General features: G+C 41.5%; 1 protein-coding gene across 1 annotated transcript; it reads left to right on the top strand.

The window, feature by feature from the left end:
- Nucleotides 1-4981: 4981 nt before the first annotated feature.
- On the top strand, nucleotides 4982-11605 carry LOC115738812 (ankyrin-1-like). Its single transcript, XM_030671539.2, has 4 exons — nucleotides 4982-5435; nucleotides 8978-9253; nucleotides 9653-9790; nucleotides 9932-11605. The coding sequence occupies exons 1-4, from the start codon at nucleotides 4998-5000 to the stop codon at nucleotides 11477-11479; spliced, it is 2400 nt and encodes a 799-aa protein (XP_030527399.2). The 5' UTR covers nucleotides 4982-4997; the 3' UTR covers nucleotides 11480-11605.
- Nucleotides 11606-22864: the final 11259 nt, after the last annotated feature.

The raw sequence follows: 22864 nt of genomic DNA on the forward strand, positions 1-22864 counted from the left end.
TTTATTTGTTTGCGCTTCCACGGTAGTCGTAACACGAATGGATGTACCGGCACACCATATGCGAATGCGTCTCGCATCGGGCCTTTTCTTATGAGACGGGGCCTTACGGCCTCACGGTTGGCCCAAGTTCTGTTTATGCTCGCGCTGTTGTTCATGTTTTTTTTTTCCTTTTTCCTTTTTTAATAACACTGATTTTCATTCTGCTCAAGCTACCTAATTCATTTGTGTGAGGTATTTTTAAATTTGATAAAAAAAAATGGCAACGTCATTTAGGTGTGTCAATGGGCCGGGTCGGGTCGGGTCGGGTCTCGACCCGGCCCGGGTTGACCTGAAATTAACAGAGCCGATCTTGGCCCGACCCGACCCGGCCGGCCCGATACCCGAGTTACATGCTTCCCAGATCTTCGGGTCGGGTCGGGTCGGGTCGGTTCCCTTTTTTTTTTTTTTTTTTTTTGACAGTTTGAAAAAGAACTAAAAATCGCGGCGATTTTCTCAGGTCGCCGTGTATATTTTTCCCGAAATAATTCTACCATTCCTCGTGAGCGTCGGCGAGTCAAGGCTCGTCCTTCTTCCTCATGTGCGATTTAACTTGAATCCCACTCTTCTTCTTCTTCTTCAACTCAATTTCATCTCCCGAATTCACTGTGCGCAACCCAATCTTTCTCTCTATCTCTACCCCTCTCGCTCACAATCCGGATCGTTTTTCCCCCCACCTTCGCGGATCGCCAATGCCCGCTGATCCTCTGAGCTTCGTTTGACGCGATTTGGTGTCTCCCCGGTGGAGGATCAGTGGCGATGCGGGCTCAGCCGCCGTCCGCCCCAGCCGCCAGCGCCGGCGCGAAGGGCGGTCACCACGACGCCGAGTCCCTGTTCCGGGCGAAGCCCATCGCGGAAATCCGCAATGTGGAGGCCGCGACGAGGAGGCAGATCGAAGACAAGAAGGAGGAGCTCCGGCAGCTGGTGGGCAACAGGTACCGCGATCTCATCGATTTCGCCGACTCGATTGTGCTCATGAAGTCCTCCTGCGAGTCGATTTCCGAGAACGTGTCCTCGATTCAAGCCTCCATCCTGTCCCTCTCCGAGACCCCAAAATTGCAGAGCCCTAGGCACCATACCTCGCGATTTCAAGAGTTGTTGCTCGAGATCGTCACCGGCGAAGACGGTGAAGAAGAAGAAACGTCATCAAAAAGAAGATGGCGGTCAAAGATAAGTGATACCTCGTCGTCGACATCACACTCGCACTCGCACTCGCACTGGCAGACCGATCTCCATTTCGTTCGTTCTCTCTCTCTCTCTCTCTCTTGGTCTAACTAGGGTTTTGAAAACGTGAGCGTCGTGGGCTTTGCTCTTTCGGGCTATCAAATGAAATTTAATGACACCGGCCCTTGTTCAAAATAACACCGGCCCCTATCAGAACAGTACCAAGGCCCGGCTCCAAAATACTCTAAATTTGAGGGTCGGGCCGGGCCGGGTCGGGTCCGTCCGGGCCTTTCTGACACCCCTAACGTCATTCACTTACGTGCGATGTGGCATCCTTCTCCTTCTTGCATGTCAATTGAAAAGGATATGATCATATCTATATTTTTCGAGATCATATCTATATTTTTCGAGCTTCTTACACGATTGAAACTTTTCCAAGAAAATATGAATAAACCAATTGAAAAAAAAAGGGGAACCTCGGTAACCTAACCAATTGTTAACTGAAGTTATTTTTGAAAGTACTATCACGAAAAATTTCAAATTGATATATCTGTGATAAATTTATCCAAAATTAATTTTTTGACCATTAAAAATCATAAATTGGTACACCTATGATAAATTGACACTCAATTAGTTTATATCCTCAATTAGTTTCTGTTAAATTTTACCATCAAATTACTGAGTTGAATGGAACGCGACAATTGACGGGTGTGCCAATTAATGATTTTTATTCTCCGTTTGTCACAAATATACTAGTTTGAAATTTTTCGTCATGTTAACCTAGTTTAATGAAAACTAACAAAGATAAAGTTGTCGCAAGTGTACCGGTTTAGAATTTTATGTGATAAAAAATAATTTGAGGTAAATTGATTACGAGGTATTTGGTGATTAAAAAATTAATTCGAGGTAATTTTATTATATGTGTATCAATTTAAAAAAATTTGTGATATTAATTCTTTTTAAAATGATAACGAGTTCAAACTAGGAAGAGGAAAGAAGCTATGTGGTTAAAAATGCTAACCAAGAGAGACTAAGAGATGAAGTGATAAGATTAGATTGGAGTGGCCCCGTCACATCTGGACCGCTCTATTGGATTGTCGAACAGGACAAGCTGGGCTTCCTTCGAAAACTTCAACCATCGCATGGCTCGTCAACTTTGTTTTCTTCCCATTCTTTTGCTCCACCCAATCCGTCTCGCCATTTATACGACACATGAAAAGACACAACAGGTACTGAACTCTCGTGTTGTCGAACCTGAATTGGGTTTTCATTGTTCAAATGCCCAATTTCAGATGTTCAGGGTAAAAAAAAAAAAAAGATCGAATTGTGCCTGCCACAAGATACAATTTAGGCTCCGTTTATTTGGCATAAAATGTGGTATTTCTAAAAAATAGTTTTCAAAAAGTCATTTTCCAGAAAAATGACGATATTTTTCCGGTGTTTGGTTGAAATATAAAAAAGTTCATCAAAAAATGACGACGTTTTTCGGTGTTTCATTGAAGCATGAAAAAAGATTCAGAAAACTTTTTCTATTGTTTAGTATGGAAAATTGGATTTGATTTTCCTCCACACACTCCTTTGAATAATTTTTTTTTTTTAAAAATCAAAATTCTAAATTATTAATTTTTTTTATTATCCTTCTAGTTGCGACTAGTTGCCGACCACGGCGACGACAACAAGCTTAGGTAGAGTCTCGTTGGATCGGGCAAGGCGAGGTCAAGGCCAAGCCTAGCCTCGCCGACCTTGGGCGACGCCAAGACTAATATGGTCGGTGACCGGTAGAGAAAGAAAAGGAAATGTAAAAAAGGGAAAAAAATAAGAAATAAAAATAAATTTGGAATTGTTTTTAAATTAATAAAAGAAAATGAATGTAATGAGTTGAAGGATCAAAGTGGTAAAAATGTTTTTCTCAGTTTTTTTTCATTGGTGGAAATTATTTTCCTTGACCAGTTTATTTTTCGCGAACCAAACACCTGAAAATCCGAAAAAAATTTCCCGAAAGTTATTTTTCTGCGAAGCAAACAAAGCGTCAATAATAAAAAACATCGTTTTATCAACATTTCTAACCGTCGGTTTCAGGCTGCGATTGAGAAAGTGGATTTGCTGATTTCAGTCCACTCACGAGGAGTGATGCATCTGCAGGCCATCTCCGGCCATGACATTGAGATTTCCACCCCCCCTTTTTTCTAAAGTAAGAAATGTTTCGACGAGGCCAATTGGAACGAGCTTGGTTTTAGTTCATATCGAGGCAGGACTTTGGGCGTCAGGGGTCTTGCAGGTTTGTCTCTGCCTGCTTCAAAAAATCCTACGACCAGACATTTGCCAACCCGTTCCCAATTATCTTCTTTTGCTTTCCGATGATTCTTTTTCGGTGCCGCACCTTAATGTGAACAAACGTCACATGAAGACAGCATCGGTGAGTCGTGTGATATTGCATGATGCAATCGCCTTCTGCAAATCCCAAGAGATATTAAACAGATTTCTGTAAGAAAGATATATTCGTTAAGTCTCATTTGTTTTGCGAAGAATGAATGATTTATAAAATACTTTTCCAAAATTGATTATTTGTATCGCTAACGAAAAAGAACGAACAAAAAATAATTTCATCGTCTGCGTATATATTTAGATATAAATTATTATTGGTCGTGTTAGCATTTTTCATTGAATAATTATTTCAAATGATACATGCAATCGTTTTTAAAAATCATTATCAAAATCACTCGTTTTTTACGAAATAAATAAAGTTTAAGTAATAATTTTCATGGTCAAACTGGACATTTGCGAAATTGCTGTATTTTTTCCTCCGTCCCTCCTCCAATCACAATTGTTGATTGGTGAGTTACGAGTTATGGACATTATCAATGTATAAATTTGGTTTAATACCAATTTGGTTGATTTTTATATTTGAGATCCATTAATCTATTTACAATTTCCTCGAATCAGAAATGAAGGAAAATGTGACTCTTGTGGAAAAATAGTTCCATTAAACACGAGGACTATGTGGACAAGTGCGACAACTATACACGAGCTTCTCACGACTCAAATTGCCATTTCTATAAAAATCATGAAAGTAAATCTTATATTAACAATAGGTCGAAAGTTAAACATATATAAAAATTTTGTTAAGGTTTATTGTATATTTTAGAAATCAAATATGAAAAGTATAATTTTGCTCGATTAAGGAACCTCATAGGGGAGTTGTGAGCAAATCTCACAGTTTAAGAATTATAATAACTCAATTGTGGTGATGACAATCGAGTTATTATGCCTGTATCTTTGCTCAATTCTGAAATGAGCAAGAGATTTCACATTCTTTTTCAAAAAGGGAAAAATGTATATTTAGAGGGAAATCCAAATATTTTTAGATCAAATTCGAACTAGCACGATGCTAAAAATGTTAGAATTGATTGATTTAGCAATGAGGCTATTAATGACTCTCGTAATTTTGCATACCTTGCCCTATTCTTTTAGCTGTAGTCACGAGAGGAGGAGGACTACATAGAATTATAATATGTTTTATCTTGGATTATGGCGGATCGGACAATTATGGCAGGATTTACCGTAGTAACTACGTAGATTTTTTTTTTTTTTAGATTAAATGTTGGAAAATCCACACGGATTTACATGAATCCTTAAAAAATAGAAAAATCATAAACTCGGAGCACCAGTGGACCCCACTCCTGGACCCACCCCCGACCCAGTCAAACTCATTCTTCGTTTCCAGATAAATGCAAGACGAGAGCATTTCCGGCGTCTCTCTCTCTGTGTAACGACAGGAAGCCATCCACGCCAAACGCATGCCTTCTCTCTATCTCACTCTCTGTTCAGACGCAGTAGAGAGAGATTCGCGAAGGGGAGGGGATCGCATTCCGGAGAGCGAGTCGCGGCCAGCTACGTTGTCGACCGCGGATATGACGGTGTTCGCGAACTCCGGCGCCGGGTACTTCGCCGGGAAGCAGGTGGTGCCGATTGACTACCAGGCGGAGGTGTCGCAGCGCCTCGTCGACGCCGCCCACGGCGACGACCTGAGGACGGTGCACGAGTGCATGATCGACCCGTTCGTGGACGTGAACTTCGTCGGCACGGTGAGCCTGAGGTCGAAGAGGACGGAGATAGTGCCGCGGGACGAGTGCCCGCACGAGGTGGCGGTGGAGTACGCGGAGTTTAGGACGGAGGTCACCGCTCTCTTCCTCGCCGCTCAGGCTGGAAACTTGACGCTCGTCAGGAAGCTGCTGGTAAACCCATACATCTCGTAGTTTGTTTCTTTTCCTCCATAGCTTAGCTCTTTCGTTTTGCTTGATTGATTAGTTCCTTGCGCATCGGTCATTTTCTCGTGAATTACTTTTCACATACTGGATGCTCGTTGTTTTTTCAAATTTTTTAATTCTGCCATTCGCTGTTTTAATTGCGATTTATTGCTGTCTCTGTTGTTATTACCCACTAGCGACGGAAACCATTTCCAGAATCTCTTTTTCGCCATCGTTTCCTAAATTCCGGGAAAAAGGACTTATGAAATCTGTGTCTTGTTGAATCGTCGTCGATCTGGATATCGAATTTAGCACAGGGTTGAACTCGGGCACGTAAATTTTCATCTGTTAATCAATTGCGAATGATTGAGGTAAATATAGGATATTAAGAATTACAATACACGGTGTAGATTCTAGAGGTGATCGGTTCCCAGTCCGGTCTGGTTCCCCTCAAGAACCGGGAACCGGACCAATGGTCCCGATTTCTATTTTTCAAAATCAGGGACCGAACTGGCCATCTCGGGAATTGTGAACCGGACCGAACTATCGGTCCGGTCCAGTTCTCGGGCGGTTCCAAGGAACCAATGACAAATCTGCACGCCTTTATCTCTCCATACTAAGGCTATACTGTATCATTTTCCTCTGTTGTTGAAGGCAATAGACATCATTAAGTTTTTTTACACCACCATGGGAAGCCATGTACCATGAGGCATTGATTTATCACTTGTGCCAAGAATGCAGCTCGGTGGATGATGAAATGAAATTGAGAGTTCATTAAGAATTATTGACCAGTAGACCCGGAATCAGGTAAAAGAATCTGATAAACTATGAGAATTAGGAACCGTAGGAATATCCAAGGGGAGAGCAAATTAAGTGGGCTCTTTCCAGTACACGAAATCGACTTACATCAGGATGCTTCACGGAAAATTTCTGATAAAAGGCTAAAGCTTGTAATGGGATCCTTGTACAATGACCCCAGAAGGTTTTTGCCATACAATCCCATGAGGCGTCCCAAGGTTACTTTAAAAGAAAATAAAATTTAATTGGTCTGGTCTGAGCGGTCCGGTCCAATTTTATGCCCTTGGAACCGGTAACCGGACTGCCCGGTGACCGGTTCCAATTTCAAGAACCGCGCATCGGACCGCTGCCCTCTACAACCCGGAACCAGACCACCGGTCCCAGTCCGGTCCGGTCGGTCCGATTTGCTCACTCTTATTAGATTCCGGAGACCTCGTGAGCGACAGGAATCAAACCAATGGATTCCACTTCAATTTGAGAATCAGACCCTTCTCTAATTTTGCTCTCTTTTTCTACTCCGACACGGAATATACGAAATGAGCGGGGGATTTGGATGTTTAAACCCAAGTATAGGTTGGTTCAACTCGGATGGAGATTGGTGGTCTATTTCTCGAGTTGAACCGACAATTTCACGGATCATTGCAGCGATTCTCTTTGAAACCGGACCAATTGATCAGATCGGTTCTGGCTGATGATGAGTTCATATTAGGAGCTATGACTTGATGCACCGGTGGTACGTTAGTGGAATAAGACTATTATGTAAATTATAATAGGTCGATGGAAAAGACCTGTAATTTTCACGCTATCTGGATTAAGTACTATAATACTTATTACAATGTTTGATTTAAGAATAAGTAGCATCGGAATTTCCAAAATACACCTAAATTAGTTTCCCATGTAAACTCTTAGATATTTAATTTGTTATATGAAATTTGTATCTATCTTTTCAATAATTTGTTTATGATTAAAATTAAAAGTAAAGCGTATAATATATGATTGCAATAAATTTAATGTTATAGGGACTATTACTTAATAGCCAATCATGCGTGAATTTTCGTGTATATATATATCAGTATATTAGCATCTAATGTATAATTTCTTACCTATTATTTAATAACTAGTTAATGATTATTATTTAGAGGTGATCGAATAATGTAATAAGAAATTGTGAAAATTCAGATCACTGTCCTAATAGTGGGAAAGTATTTATGCTAATAATAATACTATGGATGATGTTTAATATCATAAATAAGTACTTATTATCAAGATAACATAATTTTTCAACCCATCGATTAGTTACCTAATATTAAATATTGTATCTATTAATCATATAACATATGATTAAGTAAATAATAACCATAGTTGTTATATTATACAAAATGTTAGCTATAATCAACTTACATTTTAATCATAACTAGTAATTTAACATTGATGAAACGATAACAAGGGTATTTTGGAATGGTTGCAACCAAACTGCTCCTGTCTCTGTACGAAGTCCGCTGGTGGGAATCAATCATCTTGTCTGGCTTTGGGGTTATTGCTTCGTAGGCATCTATTTCTTCTCGCTCTTCCTCATTAATGTTCGATTCCACGCCTTAACACATTGGTCGTACGTTGTCACGAAATTATATTCTTCGGTTTGGCTCTTCCGGTTTCTGTAATGGAAAACGCCAAAGAGAAGAAGATCTGGGCATCTGCGCAATTCTTAGGCGATTCTGTCCTGCTATAACATTTGGTGCTTAGGTAATACTGCACAGCAGTTGGAGTTCAGAACCAGACGGCCTATACTGGGAGATGACATCATCTCTGTACTTGCTTCAGATTTATGCAGGAGGGTCATGATTCTTCAGCGTCACACACGTGAAAATATGCTGCCGTACTTAAATTAGGTGATGTTAAGCTTCCGAGTCCTGCTGAAGCAAAAATTTGCCGCCAGATCCGGAGGCCTGAGCTCAAGTAGACTAACTAATGGAAAGAAACTTGACTCTAGTTCTTCTTTTTTAATTTTTACACTTCAATTTGCGTTCTGATTTTGATATTTTACAGCACAGCTTCTGAGCTTGGCATCCCCTTTTAGTTATTGTTTGGATTGGATACAATTAAAACAGCAAATCTCGCCCTTTTTGTTTCAATGAGTTTCAGAAAGTTACAATAAAATCATACTCTAATATATGTGTCAATGTAGATATATTTGGAATTGAAAGGTTTCAAGTCTCCCGTGTTAGCAAAGGGTCTAGTGCCCCACGGTAGAAAAAGGGTCTAACCATATTTACATATTTGTAGTTAGTCCCATCTCCAGTCAAAATAAGTTATGAGCTGATAATGTATATATGAATTGTTTCAGACCACATCGATTCCCTTGTGTGTGACTCTTTAATCAAACACCCTCGGTGGACCTCTATGAACATGTTGTCAACAAGGACGGCTATTGTCCCTATTTGTTTAACTTGGCGTATATCATCAATGAACATGGAATGACTGCATCCAATTTGTAAAGACATAGTCTGAGCCTCTGGCGTTGTATTAAATTCTGTCTGGATTAGAGGGAATTTTGCAGCGGTTTGATTGTGCTATAGTCATGGCTGCCGAGTGCAGCGGGAATTTCCTGCTCCAAGCTCCCTTACACTTCCTATTGGCTCTCCTTGCCAACAAAGGAGAGAATTTTAGTACGACAAGAGAATTATTAATCTTCTGTATCAAATTGACTTGATTTGCACATTTTCATGTGGCAGAGCGTGGGAGCCGACGTTAACCAAAAACTGTTCAGGGGCTATGCCATAACAGCCGCGGTTCGAGAGGGTCATATTAAGATTACCGAAGTTATTATGACTGCGGGGGCATCTCGTGATGCATGTGAGGAGGCCTTAGTGGAGGCAAGCTACGTGGGGCAGCCAAGGATTTCCGAAATGCTCATGGGATCCCAAATGATCCGTCCACATGTTGCTGTTCGTGCTCTTGTCCTTGCGTGCTGCAGAGGGTTCGTTGAGGTTGTTGATGCACTCATCAAGGTATGGCTTATCAGGCACGAGAATAAATCTTTTTCCATCTTCTGTGGATTCTAGAAACCACAGAGATTTACAAGCAGAATCAGAAAATGCTAATCCCAATTGAGACATAAATCAGAATTGAATTTTGTGAAATCAAGCTTTCATTCGTCATTTGGTTCATTATTTGACTCAACCATTGTCTGAGACTTTCAAAGTTGCGGGAAAGATGAATAAGTTTTTGACTTTGATAACCAGGAACTGGGGGCACCAACCTAGTTTCCATACCAGGGAAAGTTTACTTATATTTCTCCAACTTGTCTTGGCCTCTGAATCACCCATTTCTACCTGGTGAAAGACATAATCTCGTTCTATTTCATAAATATGAGATGTCATCTGAGAAAGCAATGTTGCTTAATGCAGTGCGGGGTGGACGTCAATGGAACTGACAGGGCATTGCTTCAATCCTCGAAGCCATCTCTCCACATTAATGTAGACTGCAATCCACTCATTGCCGCCATCATCAGCAGGCAGGTTTCGGTGGTCAGACGGCTGCTACAGGTAAGGTTATTACGCCTACAATGGCAGAACTGATCTTTCTCTTAAGCTACTTGTTTGGTAACAGCCAAAAAATGGGGCAGCATGGGGAATTAGTTCGTCTGTTAACTGCAGATTGTGACCTTTTTCGGGGTTGTAATGCAGGCAGACGTTAGAGTGGACATTGAGGTGAGGCTGGGGGCCTGGTCCTGGGATGTAAACACGGGAGAAGAATTTAGAGTGGGCGCAGGCCTAGCCGAGCCATATTACATCACCTGGTGCGCCGTGGAGTACTTTGAATGCAGCGGTGCCATCTTGCGCATGCTCCTCCATCGTCTTCCCTCTTCTTCTCATCATGGAAGAACTCTTGTCCACCATGCCATCCTATGTAACAACAGCAAAGCATTAGACGTGCTGCTGAAGTGTGGTGTGGACCCAGAATGTCCGTTGGAGACCACTTCTAAAACTGGAATGCGATCCATTCATTTGGCAGCACGCCTCGGCTATACTAAAGTTCTTCAGGGCTTGATTTCCGCTGGCTGTGATCTGAATTCACGGACGGAATGCGGAGAGACCGCGTTAATGATTGCTGCAAGATGTCGGCATGAGGAATGCGTGGAGGTCTTGGCTTCAGCTGGTGCAGACATAGCTTTAGTTAGTTCAGCTGGTCAGTCGGCAGAATCAATCGCGGAATCAGTTCAGTGGGCTCTTGGCTTCCAGCAAGCGGTTGTGGATGTCATTAGAGCTGGGAAAGTTCCTCAATCAAGCAACGCGAAGATATTTTGTCCTTTGATGTTTGTCACTCAAGCGAATGACGCCGAAGCTTTGAAAAAGCTCATTGAGCATGCAAACATTGATCTTGATGAACAGGATGCCGATGGATACACACCTGTCATGAGGGCGGCAGCAAATGGTCACATGGAGGCTTTCAGGGCGCTTGTCTATGCCGGGGCCAATACAAAACTGAAGAACAAGCAGGGTGATACAGCGATAAGCTTATTGGAGTTGACTCGAAATGGCGACACATTCAATGCCATTATGCAAGAGTATGAGCTTGAAAAACGGCTCACTGATTCTGCTGGCTTTAATAGTCTGCATCGGGCAGCACTGGATGGACTGATTGATCTGGTTCAAGTTCTAATGAGCAAAGGTCACGATGTGAATGCCCCTGATGCAGATGGATACACCCCACTGATGTTAGCAGCAAAGGGAGGCCACAGCGCTTTGTGCGAGCTCCTAATCTCACATGGAGCAAGGTGGGGCTTGGAGAATGCGAAACACGAAACCGCTCTGACACTCTCGAGGCAAAATGGTATTGGAAGTGACGTGGAGAGGGTGATCTTAGATGAGCTTGCCAGGAAGCTGGTGTTGGAGGGCGCTCGTGTTAGGAAGCACACGAAATGCGGCAGAGGAACTCCGCACGTCAAATTATTGAAGATGGTTGGGGCCGCCGCCGTTCTGCGCTGGGGAAAGTCGAGCAAGAGGAACGTGATATGCAAGCGGGCCGAGGTGGGGCCTAGTTCGTCTTTCCGCTGGAACCGGAGGCGGAAGTTCGACACGGACGAACCGGGGATGTTCCATGTCGTGACGACCAAGAACAAGGAAATCCACTTTGTTTGCGAGGGAGGCAATGAAATGGCTCGGTTGTGGGTAAGGGGAATCAAGCTCGTGACGAGGGAAGGCATTTTCGGAAAGAGCGAACGGCGAGCGTGATTCGTCGGGCTTCGAGGGCTCTATTCGCGTGTATATGTATTGGAAGCTAAAGGAGATCGCCTGATCTTGCTTACATTCTTTCCTTAGTCATCCCTGCAAAACCATTCGGTTTATTTAACGGTAGAGAGAGAGTTTTCTTGAGGATGGCAAACTAATAAGCTCCATTTCCGCACTTTTCTCTGCATCATAGCAGAAGTTCCTAGACATTGCAACAGCAATCGCTACATGAGCAAGGGTTCTCCCATCACCTTAATCAAACCACATTAACCATCTGGTGTGATCCTACTTCCGACATGGAAGTTTGCGTTGTGATTTAGCTTCTGTGTTCCTCGTCCGTCTCGCAGAAGGAACACTTGAAGTTGCAATTTGACTTGGGATGAAATTGGAGACGACGACGACGATAGAAGATATGATAGAATTGCGACTTTTTCCTGATTGAACAAAGTGATACAAGACGCACGTGATTCTCATACTTTGTTGATTAAGTTATTGTGAAAAGAAAGATCGGGCGACCTCCTTTGCTCCATGCGTATATCTGTTTTTGAGTTAATTAAGCCAAAACTGAACCAACTTATCTGGGCTAATCTGGTGTTATTCCAGTTTCAATCTTTTTTTAAAAGGTGTTCTCAAACGTAAATAAGAATTAAGTGTTTTCACTTTCTAAAACTATTAGGAGGAGCATCCGAATCGATTCACAACAGGACCAGTCCAATTTCCAAATCCAAAAATCGAGAGCCAACCTTGAACTATTGGATTCCCGGTTCTATATCCTAAACTGGTCTGTTTTACTCGGGAACTTGGAATGCGAGGGTAGAACATGGAACTGAACCACCAAACTTAAGTAAGTTCTTTTAATTTTTTTGAAATAGAGAGTATATATTGCAATGGAAAACAAAAAGTACTATCCAATAGAGGAATAGTATTCATGTTTGACAAAATCACATCACATATATAACTATATAAAACAAAAACAAGAAAAAAAGGCTCGTGTCGATTTTATTATTTCATATTATTCGTACGTCTAAATATAAGTTGTGATAAGTGAATTATAGTAGCAAATAATAATTATTAGATGTGATGATTTACTGCAATCATTCAATTAAAAATATAAGTGTAATATGATAGACCTTACAATCAACTTTAGAACCTGTAATAGAATAGGTTTCAAGGTATGCATGACAAGTTTCAAGTTCCGACATATGGGCTTAGGCCAACCATGGAATCACTCCTAGTTTTCGATTCCAAAAATTGGGAATCGACCTTGATTGAGTAGGTTTCGTGTACTACCCACTCTGGTACAAATCACACATGGTAGCTACGAAATGATACAAATATAAAATAAAACACTAATTTTTAGAATTTCTCATTTTGAGAAGCATAATTTACTTTCAAAAGGAAAATAGGCTTCCTTAATTTTGAAAACAAAAGTCACAATTTGTATTCATATCAAAACTTCCATTTTGATTGTCAAACATTAAAATATTGCTATCATTTTCAATATGCTGAAACGGAAAAATAAAAAATATTTGAGAGATAGAGGGAAAAAAAATTCTTCTGCCCAATTTTGTTTCCTATAGTTAAGTTTGTGGTAAGCATTTTTAATGAACTCTCTCCCTCGACAATTTAAGCAAAAACACAAGGATTTAGTTTATTACTACTTCTAGAACATCATACTCCACCATGCATTAAAATGCCATTGACCTACCAAACTACTGGCTCCCATTGTTGTTCTTTTTCCATCTTTTACCTCCCCACTTTAAAGAGTCTTCTAATTCACTCTGTGGAAGGGATGCTAGATTGATTAGTCTTAATATAATTTTAAGTCTGATTAAAAAGAATATTTTTACGTAATAGAAAATACTAATTATTTCGATTTATAGTAGGGCAAGACCCATGAACCGATTGAAGTCGCATTCAGTACAAAGTGAAAGCAAAAACTTTGAAGTCCGCGAGATTATTGCATATATGCATTGTTCTTTTCAAAATGGATGCGAGCTATCATAGAAAAACTTGCGCAGCAAACAACCAATCTAACGTATCTAATGACACAGGAAAACATATAATAGTAGTGTATGACAAGAAGAATACATAACTATAATCAATTCATACATAAGAATGTCTACTTATCTCTTACCTAAGGTGTTATAGGAGGCAACAAAATAGACTGAACTACTGCATGTTTGCGTTGTCCAATCACAACTCACTCGTCCTATGATGCCAAGCGCCACACGTTCCTTAATCCGCCCACGCCGAGTGTTGTCAATGACAACTACTGGCTGTTTGGAAATGGTTGTGGAGGACCAGATTGTTGTTGTTGGAGTCGCCCCCGAGATGTGGATAGAGCCGCCCCATGTCGGGAGTATTGTCAATGATAAACTAACTGCGGCAACCATTGGCTCTTAGGGTTTGAGAGTGGTTGTGGAGGCTATATATGTGTTGTTGTCACTGAGGTTGAAGATAGAGCTGCCCATGCCGGGCCTGTTATTAACGACGAACCATTTGTTGGCACTATCGGCTATTTGGGAGTGATTATGGAGGACCGAATTGTTGTTATTGGATTCGCCGAGGTTGATGATGGAGCCTCCCATGCCGGGCCTGTTGTTAACGTCGAACCATCTATTGACCCATAATGTTTGAGTACGACTTTAGTCAAATACTAAAATTCTCCATCCGACCCCACCCCCGTGTATGACGTGAATAAAATTCCTCTTCCGAACCTAACATTGGGGTATGAGGCGAATTTATTGGAAAAACTCGGATTATAAGTTGTACTATGCCCAAGGTTTATTATAATTTTATTTGATTCATTTTTCCTAATATAAATCATAAAAAAACATTATGCTTTGGTATTAAATGAAAATTTTGGAAATTACACTTCAAGATGACTTTTAATATAAATTGGATTTTGGGGAATCAATGTCTTAACTTACGTTAATTGTTGGACCAATCTTCTTCAAGCTCATAATGAACCCGAAAGTCCATGAAAGAACAAGCGATTCATGTGCATTTCATATAGTATAGGTATCTGCCGTGCCATCATTATGCCATGATTGTTCTATACGTCATTGATGCATTTTTCCACGTTATTCATGCATCTTTCCATGCCATTCATGCATTTTTTTTTTCAAAATCATTAGAATAGACTCATATATTTCAGCATGTCATTCTTGCTTGACATTTATGCCATGCCATGTAGTTTAACCAAGCCACATTGCATGTCATATAGTTCAGATTTCATATCATATGTGATTTACGTTAGAATTTGAGTTTTTCTTGCATCAAAATTCCATTTTTTTCAAAAGTCGTCATGCATGATTATTTTTCTTGTCGTATAATTTAGAATGTTTGTCATAACATCATATGGCTATATTTTGCATTTCATCAATGCCATTGTCATATTCATGCATTTGCAGAGCATTCATTAAATCAAAACCCCCCCCAAAAAAAAAAAATGTAGTTGCACCTTGGTTTTCAAGTTGAATAAATTGAATTTGCCAATCCAGGAAGATTTTCATAAGAATAGTACCGAAAGAGAGTTAATGGAAAAGTTAACGTAATCACTTCCCCGAATCTAAATCTCTGATTTGCAGAAAATAAAGTATTCTTTCGATACTTTATTTAGGTGTCTAATTTACCTACTAAAAATGATTAATGGCGGCTCTAAAATTGAAAATCTTTTTGATAAAAAAAAAATCATGTGAACCTAAATTGCGAATTGATAGAGCTTGGAATCCAATTCGGGATTTTACTTGGGAAAACAAGATTATCCTCACTGCACTTAAAAATATCAGGAAAACAAGATTATCCTCACTTTTCTGCGCAGAGACAAATTAGTTAGTTCTTTCACCTACGCGAAGACGGAACTAGTTATTGCCACCTATGACATCTCCAATGCAAATAAGTCCGCCAGCATAACATTATTCAATTAGGATTCTACCAATAGAGAACTAAAGCTGTAAAAGTGTAAGGTAGGAAATCAACTTCCTACGGCTTCCAGTAAAACCAAATACCAGTGCTCGTCAAAGGAAACAAGCGAACAAAATCGGCACCTTCAAGTTCAATTGGACTTGTTAATTTTTGTCATGATCAATTGATTCCACAGCTGAGAATCATGCAGCAACAAAGAGGGAGGACATCTAGATTCTAGAGCTGAGTATCCTGCAGCAACAAAGACTTAGAACATCTTTGAAAATTGCTTGACCTCTAGGATACAGTGAAGAAGGTTAGACTGCATACAACTTAACTTTCTCCGAGATACAACGGTTCGAGTATAGCCAGCAATAAACAAACCTAGTGATGAACACTGAAAACAAATTGGAAATAAGAAGGCTTGAAGATGCACGTCAAGTATCAATTGTATCAAAGCACCTAATCAAACTATTCTGAAGAGAAGTACTTGTGCAGGTCGCGAAAAAAAAAAAAAAACACAATGAATATCGGATGACAATAGGATAAGAGTGGTGTTAAACATTGCCCTGCGCCTCCGTCTTCCGTCGTACGTGTGAGCCAGAGAAGCACGACCGCCGCCCGCGGGGGCATCTCGGTGAGGGCTTCGATTGGGATAGTGTTGGTGGAGGAAGTCGGAGGCAGAGCAGTCAAACAGGCTCAAAAGATCCGGAGGAGGTTTTTGCAGAGACTTGGGCTAAGGGGCTGTATTTTTGGAACTGAAAAAAAAAAAAAAACCCGGTTTTTTTAAGTCTCTCTACCCGACGGCCCGAAACTTTCGGATTCGGGTCGGTGGGGAGGGGGACAAAAATCCTATATAAAAAGCGAACGGAAAAACAAAGTAATCCACAAACTCTCTCGGATTTGTTCTGTCCTAGGGTTTCCTCTCTTGTGGTACCGTCTGCAACGCGGGGGTCTGAAGCACAGAACCAAAGGGAGAGAAGGCGATGGATCGAGAAGAGATCGATCGAGAATACATGAATCTGAAAGCGGTGGTGAAGACGTTCGTGGAGAGCTACTACAGGACGTTCGATGCTAACCGGGCGGACTTGGAGAACCTGTACTAGGAAGATTCGATGATGATCTTCAACGGCCAGCAGTGCGTCGGCAAGGAGGCTATCCTCGCCAAGTTCACCCCCCTTCCGTACCAGCATTACCAGCACGAGATCCTCTGCCTCGAGTGCAACCCATGCGGCCCCAACGGCGGCACGATTGTCTTCGTCATCGGCAAAATCCGGCTAGACGGCCAGGAGGACGCCCTTCATTATTCCCAGGTCTCTCTCTCGGTTGAAGGATCCATTTATCTGTTGTTTCTGAGTGTCGAAGGATGATGGCATTCGGTTTATTGAATTTTCTACTTCTTATCAGTCGTTGCATCTGATCCCAACACCACCACAAGGAAGCTTTTATGTATCGCGAGACATTTTCCGGACATTTTGCCGGGAAGGGGCACACTGCACGGGATGGAGATGTTGCATTCACTGAGCGTGGGACCGCCTGATCAGGAAGGAATATCCAAGACGAACCGTTTACTCCAGGCTCCAGGAGTTGCAGTCTTTTTTTTTTCCCCTTTCAAATGTTCTGTGAAACAGTGTGTGCTTTGCTAAGTTAGAACTGCCCTGTGGTCTGGTCTAAGTGGAGTTGATGTTTGAATTCAGTCCGTTCATGTCAGATTGCTATGTTTAGGTTTTATATTTTCATTCTCTTGGTGCATATGAGCATATGATCATATGATAAGCTCATGATTTCTATATGGTTTGGTAATTCTGTGAAACCCCTTGATGCGGAAAAATCAACTGATTTTTATGTTTTTGAATTTTATTGTTGATCATGTGTGGGAGTGTTCATGGTATCATCAACTGATTGATTTAGCCCATCAAGGTCGTTCCTAAAATTGTATGCAGCCTTACTTTTATCCTCTCTAACCGGACTCACTTGAATTGGACTGCTTTGCTGTTTTAAATAGTGGAGACCTGGATTCTATTCAGATGCATGACTTCATTCTTTTAACGAAGAGCAACCGATTTCCACTCTTTGTTTTTCAATGTTTTAAACTGATTTCTATATGTCTTGCTGAGTTAGAACTGCTCTGGTCTGGTCTACGTTGAGTTGATGTTTGAATTCAGTTTGTATATGTGAGATTGCTATGTTTAAGTTTTATATTTTCTATCTCTTGGTGCATATGAGCATATGATCGTATGATAGGCACATGATTTCCTTATGGTTTGGTAATTCTGCGAAACGCCTTGATGGGGAAAAATCGATTTTTTTCAATGTTCCCCTGATGAGTTTTATTGTTGATCAGGTGTGGGAGCGTGTTCATGGTATCGTCAACTGATGTAGCTCATCAAGGTTGGGGATCCACAACTAATGCTTTCCAGCCTGCGAGCTCGAGTTTGTAGAATTGGATTGATTGTTCATTTGCTGGCTCGTGTACTTTGCTCAAAGTGGAACAGTCGCTATTGAATACTGCCATGAAGGTTAACGTGGATAATACATTGGGTTTGCTCACATATCCAATCTCTCCATTCATGAGTTCAACCGAACACTTGCTTATGCTTAGCCCTAAGCCGGTCCCTCCATGCGTACGGGATATGGAAGGACCAACTTGCATGAAGGGAGTAAAAACACGAGATTGGGGCTCAAATGGGATCCCAACTCCCCGTATCCTTAGCTAATACAATTAGATTGATGGGGTGGTAGGTAGACGAAGGGCAAGGGCAACGACGTTCTTATTGGCTTAAGGTCTTGAGTTTAGCCCACCTAAGACATTTCCCCACTCAAGGTATTCTTCGACGATGAATCGGTCTCAACATCTAACGTGTCCATGCCATTCTGAGCAAGATGCACTATGACAAAGATATGGCCTCTCTCTCTTAATTAGGTTTATAGACACGAAGTTAGTTTTCATATAGATGCGCCAGAAGATCAAAAGAAACAGTTTACACATATTTGTACAGATTCGCAAAATTCAAGAGAAGTTTGAATTTTGAAATGTTGTCATATGGCCTACAAGATACTTACTGTAATCGAGTTACCCATGAGGTTGGTTAGGAGTTGTCGAAATCTTTCGGGATCGGGAACTCGATTGAAAAGGAAAATGATCAACTTCATATTTTTAGAAGTGGAAAGTTCTGAGACTAGCACCAAATTGACATAGTTAAGAAGTACGTATATGATTTTAGTTAATGGAAGTATCCAGCTCCTATGCAACTGCCAACAACTCAAAGCACTTTTTTTTCCCATAAATAACCATAATAACTCGATCATAGCAGGATTAATAAGTCAGATGACCAAGCCGGTGTTAGACAACTTCAATGCAGCAAGACCAAGCAGCAATAGTACAGTGAAAAAGATGCAGGTTGGCATTCTGCCAAGGTGCACAACCGATGCACTTGCAATATTTCCAATTAATGGATCACCCATTTGCTCTATCTCTCGTGTTGAACTCAAGATTTATTCCATGCACAGGATGCATGCTGACAACTGCAATATACGATGCGCATCCGAAAAAGGGGAAAAATGACTTAAGTCATGCACTAATCCTCCACTGTGGAAAAACCATTTCCACCACTTATTTGGGAGGAAAGAGCCCTTGCTGATATAACCTAAGAATCAGAATCAAGTCTGATTGTATACATACACGATAAAGCCAAGAAACTTACTTTAAAACGATAACACCCCTGTGGTGAAGTGTTACAATGGTAGAAGTGTGTGCTAATTAATCAAGTCTTGATAAGTAACATTACCTTCCGCAAGGGCTAATCTGTGCTACTTAAACACCTTATCAGATCAGACTGATCTAAGAATAGTTCCAAAATAGCGTCAAATCTCGATCGAAAGTATTATGGGGTTTCAACAGAGCGAGCACTTTGGTTTTCATAGCAGAGGACGTGTTGGGTGTGCACATGAAACCATCGACGAGAAGACTCGAGCTTTCATGACACGTGCACGCCATGGTACCTTCATTTCCCCCCATCAAGTTAAGAACCTTAAGTATGTTGAAACTTGAGCGACCATTCAGCTTCTGACGACCTCCGCTGTTACAGCTATTCTCCAGGTGTTCATTCCCTCTTCTCTCTTACTCTATGGATTAGTGATGTAATTCGTGAGCCCAATAAACATACAATAGAAATAAATCCTAATAACTTTGCATACTCTAAATAGTGAACATTAATGTGGAACATACCCCGTCCTGCATGGAATCATAATGCACATGAAACTAGAATTGAAATCAAGTTAGGCCTACATCAGTGAATTTTTCATGCACGAACAGCCTAGTTGCCAGCATCAAAATCTTCATTCAAGTCATGCAATTAAAGGCGTTTTGTACATAACATGATCGCACTCTTTTAGTGGGTACAAACAATAAGTACGAAACGAACGTCTTTCGTTTCGTCGAGCTATTTCTTGTTTTGTGGTGGCAAATCTCGACTTCTCCCTTATCCTATGTAACCTCAATTTCAGAGGCCTAAAATCCAACACTCACGACATAAAATGGTCGGAAAAATTCCTCGTGTAATAATACTTTATTGCACTCCCCGCATATTATTCGCCATGAAACGCAACAAATTTAATAAGCAATCGGACACATCCTAAGCCCATTTTTTTAAAAAAATCTCTACGAAAGAAAATGTGTAATTAATCCCTCCCCCTCCGTTAATTTTAACTTACCGGTCCATTGTGTGAAAAGCATGAATCAACAAGGGCAGAAGAGACAAACTGCACGTAGAAAAGGGAAAGAAGAAGGAAAAGCTTTTAGTTTTAACATCGCCATGCAGAAGCCCCGATGATGGCCCTATCTTGCCACCCCAAGAGCAAGCAGCCCTTGTCCTCCGTCAACCGGTACCCGTCGCTCGAGTACAGACCCAGCAAAATCGTCGACTAAGTCACCGCGTTCCCGCTCAGCGGCACCCCCTTGAACCCCTTCCCTTCCATCACCTTCCTCTACTTCTCGAGCCGCGCAGTCCGCTTCGCCCCCTCGTGCGCCACCTCGTTCCGTATCTCTGGCGCGAAGATGTACTGCTCCACCTGCGCCCTCCATGCCTACTCCGGCAGGAACGTGGCGTCCATCGAGTCGAAGATGGCCGAGTAGTAGTGCAGCGCCTCGGGGAACCAGCCCAGGAAGTAGGGCCCGTTGTGGCTCGCCTCCTGCTCGACAAGGTCACGATGTTCGGGGCCTGGTCGCGGATCATGGAGAGCAAGTTCCCAAGGCAGTTTGCGGGGACGCTGTGGAGGCGGTTTACGGAGTTCACGGCCAGTGCCTTACCAACCCGCCGGTTCAGCATGTGGGGCTTGAGGTCCTCGAACTGCTCGCCCACCGGGTGGATCTCAAAGGGGATGTGGAGGGAGTGGGCAAGCTCGGTGAGGCACCAGCCAGTCTCGCACACAGCCTCGATGTCTGGGCCGACTCCGGTTATCAGGAGGAAGGGGGCCCCACCGGGCCGGGCGGCGAGGGCCTGCATGAAGGCTGGCCACTGGTAGCCCTGGTGGATGTCTAGCTAACATCCATATACAAATGACCCGCTGACGCTTAATGCTCTCACTATCAAGTAAGAATTTGCTGCACCAAGCTCTACAAGTCTACCCTAAGCTCAGTAACTGTACAAATACACGAGGCGTTCTTCCGCCTTCAAAAGAATGTAGTCTTGTTGGACAAGGATCTGTAATTCAGAATCATGTGAAGATCAAGAGAGCCGCGTGTCTGAAAATGAACTCGACCTCTCGTACCAGCATTTGAGACCTCGCATCACCTCCCGAGCATTTCTTCCTTCCCGACTTGCTTGGTGCGCAGACGCAGGTCTCAAGTAGCTCATGGTCCTCACGGAACATATTAGATGCCACCCCCGGGTTCTCCAGAAGCATTTTCGAAGTCAAGAAACCAGCAATTGTCCATGTTTGAAAGAGTCGAGCTTGCGTTCCAATGAACCTCCCAGTTCTAGTATCATAGTGTTCAGGCCAACGGTCCTCAGAAAGTCTCTTCTCAGCCGAGGCTACTGCCTTCTCGGCTAATTCCGGTCTTCCCATCTTGATGCATGCCAACGTGAACCAAACATAAACAGGTAATTTAGAATTTCCACAGCGCAGAAATAATGGATGTAAAGTTTGAGAAAACCATTTTAGCGGAGACCTGCCACAGAAGGGTTGGCCAAGAGCCTCCATTATGATATGACCAAGGACAGAACATTAAAGATGGAATTCCTTGTAGTACAAGAGGACCCCGTATGGGTCGGCCTGCTCGAGGTTGGACATGGCGTAGAGATCCTCCGCTGCAATAGGCGGCGGCGGAGATGGAAAGACGGGCTGCGTCGCGGTGGCGCCGAAGTGAACGAAAGCCAAAAATGGTCGCGACTCGTTTGAGTAGCTGTTGGACACGGGCCCTTACTTGACTTGCTTTAAAGCCCATGAGGGGGAGAAATATTTCCATCTATATTTTTTCTGGACAAAAACATTACATAAAGATAAAAAGTAGGCTTATTTCGCGAAAAATAAATAATTTAAAAATATTTTCTAGAAAATAATCGCTCATAGTACTTGAAATAATTAGTAAAATAAATACTGTTGACACATGAATTTTGACGTCCCTCTTAGTTATTCGTTGCATAAAAATATAGGGATCTATTTCAAATTTTAAACAAAACATTAGTTAAATTTCATATAGGTATTAGAAACATCTCTTTTATTTGATAGTAATAAGCTCATTGGACCGGCAGTGTCAGTGGATGGATTTATGTCAAAGGTCACGAGCTCGATTACATAACCGAATGTTTAAGGTGAGAACATATCAATTAGAAGGATATGGTCAAATTCTCACCCCAAGGGTATCGCGATCATAAAAGCCGGACACATATTAAAAGATGCAAAAGGCAATATATACGTCTAAGGGCCTATTTGGTAACGATGATGTTCTCGAAAATAGTTTTTGAATAGAAATGATTTTTTTCAAATTCCGTTTCCAAGAATAGTTTCTGAGCGGAAGAATATGTTTGGTAACTGTACTAAAATTTGTATTTCCTGAATAGAAAAAGAATAGTAAGGTGTTTAGTACGACCCTGAAAAATTTTTAATCCCAAATTTTTTCAATTGATTACAAAAAATGTCGTCGGCGGCGACGTTCGTCAACTAGCAACGTGGCGATGATTAGCGACAGTGGCAAGTGATGGCCAGCAGCGAGGGCATTGACTAGTGGTGGACTTGTAGTTGTAAAGATGAGCATTAAGTTATTGAGCTTTCTTCTTCTTTTTTTGTTTTTTAAAATGACATTGTTTCTCTTTTTTTTTTCTCGGGAACAAAAAATTATATATTTTTTTTACTTCTTATTTCTGTTCCAAATCTGTTCTTTAGCTATAGATCTATTCTCGAGAACAGAAAAATTAATTGACATTACCAAATAGATTTCTGATTTTTTTGTTTTGTTTCTGGGAATATAGGAGTCGGAGA

Source organism: Rhodamnia argentea, chromosome 1 (genome assembly GCF_020921035.1).
Source record: "Rhodamnia argentea isolate NSW1041297 chromosome 1, ASM2092103v1, whole genome shotgun sequence".
In the NCBI taxonomy this organism is placed as follows: Eukaryota; Viridiplantae; Streptophyta; class Magnoliopsida; order Myrtales; family Myrtaceae; genus Rhodamnia; species Rhodamnia argentea.

Excerpts from the sequence above, each read along its gene's own strand:
- LOC115738812 (XM_030671539.2), top strand. The coding sequence starts at position 4,998 with ATGCCTTCTCTCTATCTCACTCTCTGTTCAGACGCAGTAGAGAGAGAT. Across the intron at positions 9,254-9,652 it reads TTGTTGATGCACTCATCAAG|TGCGGGGTGGACGTCAATGG; the intron begins GTATGGCTTATC and ends TGCTTAATGCAG. Across the intron at positions 9,791-9,931 it reads TGGTCAGACGGCTGCTACAG|GCAGACGTTAGAGTGGACAT; the intron begins GTAAGGTTATTA and ends GTTGTAATGCAG.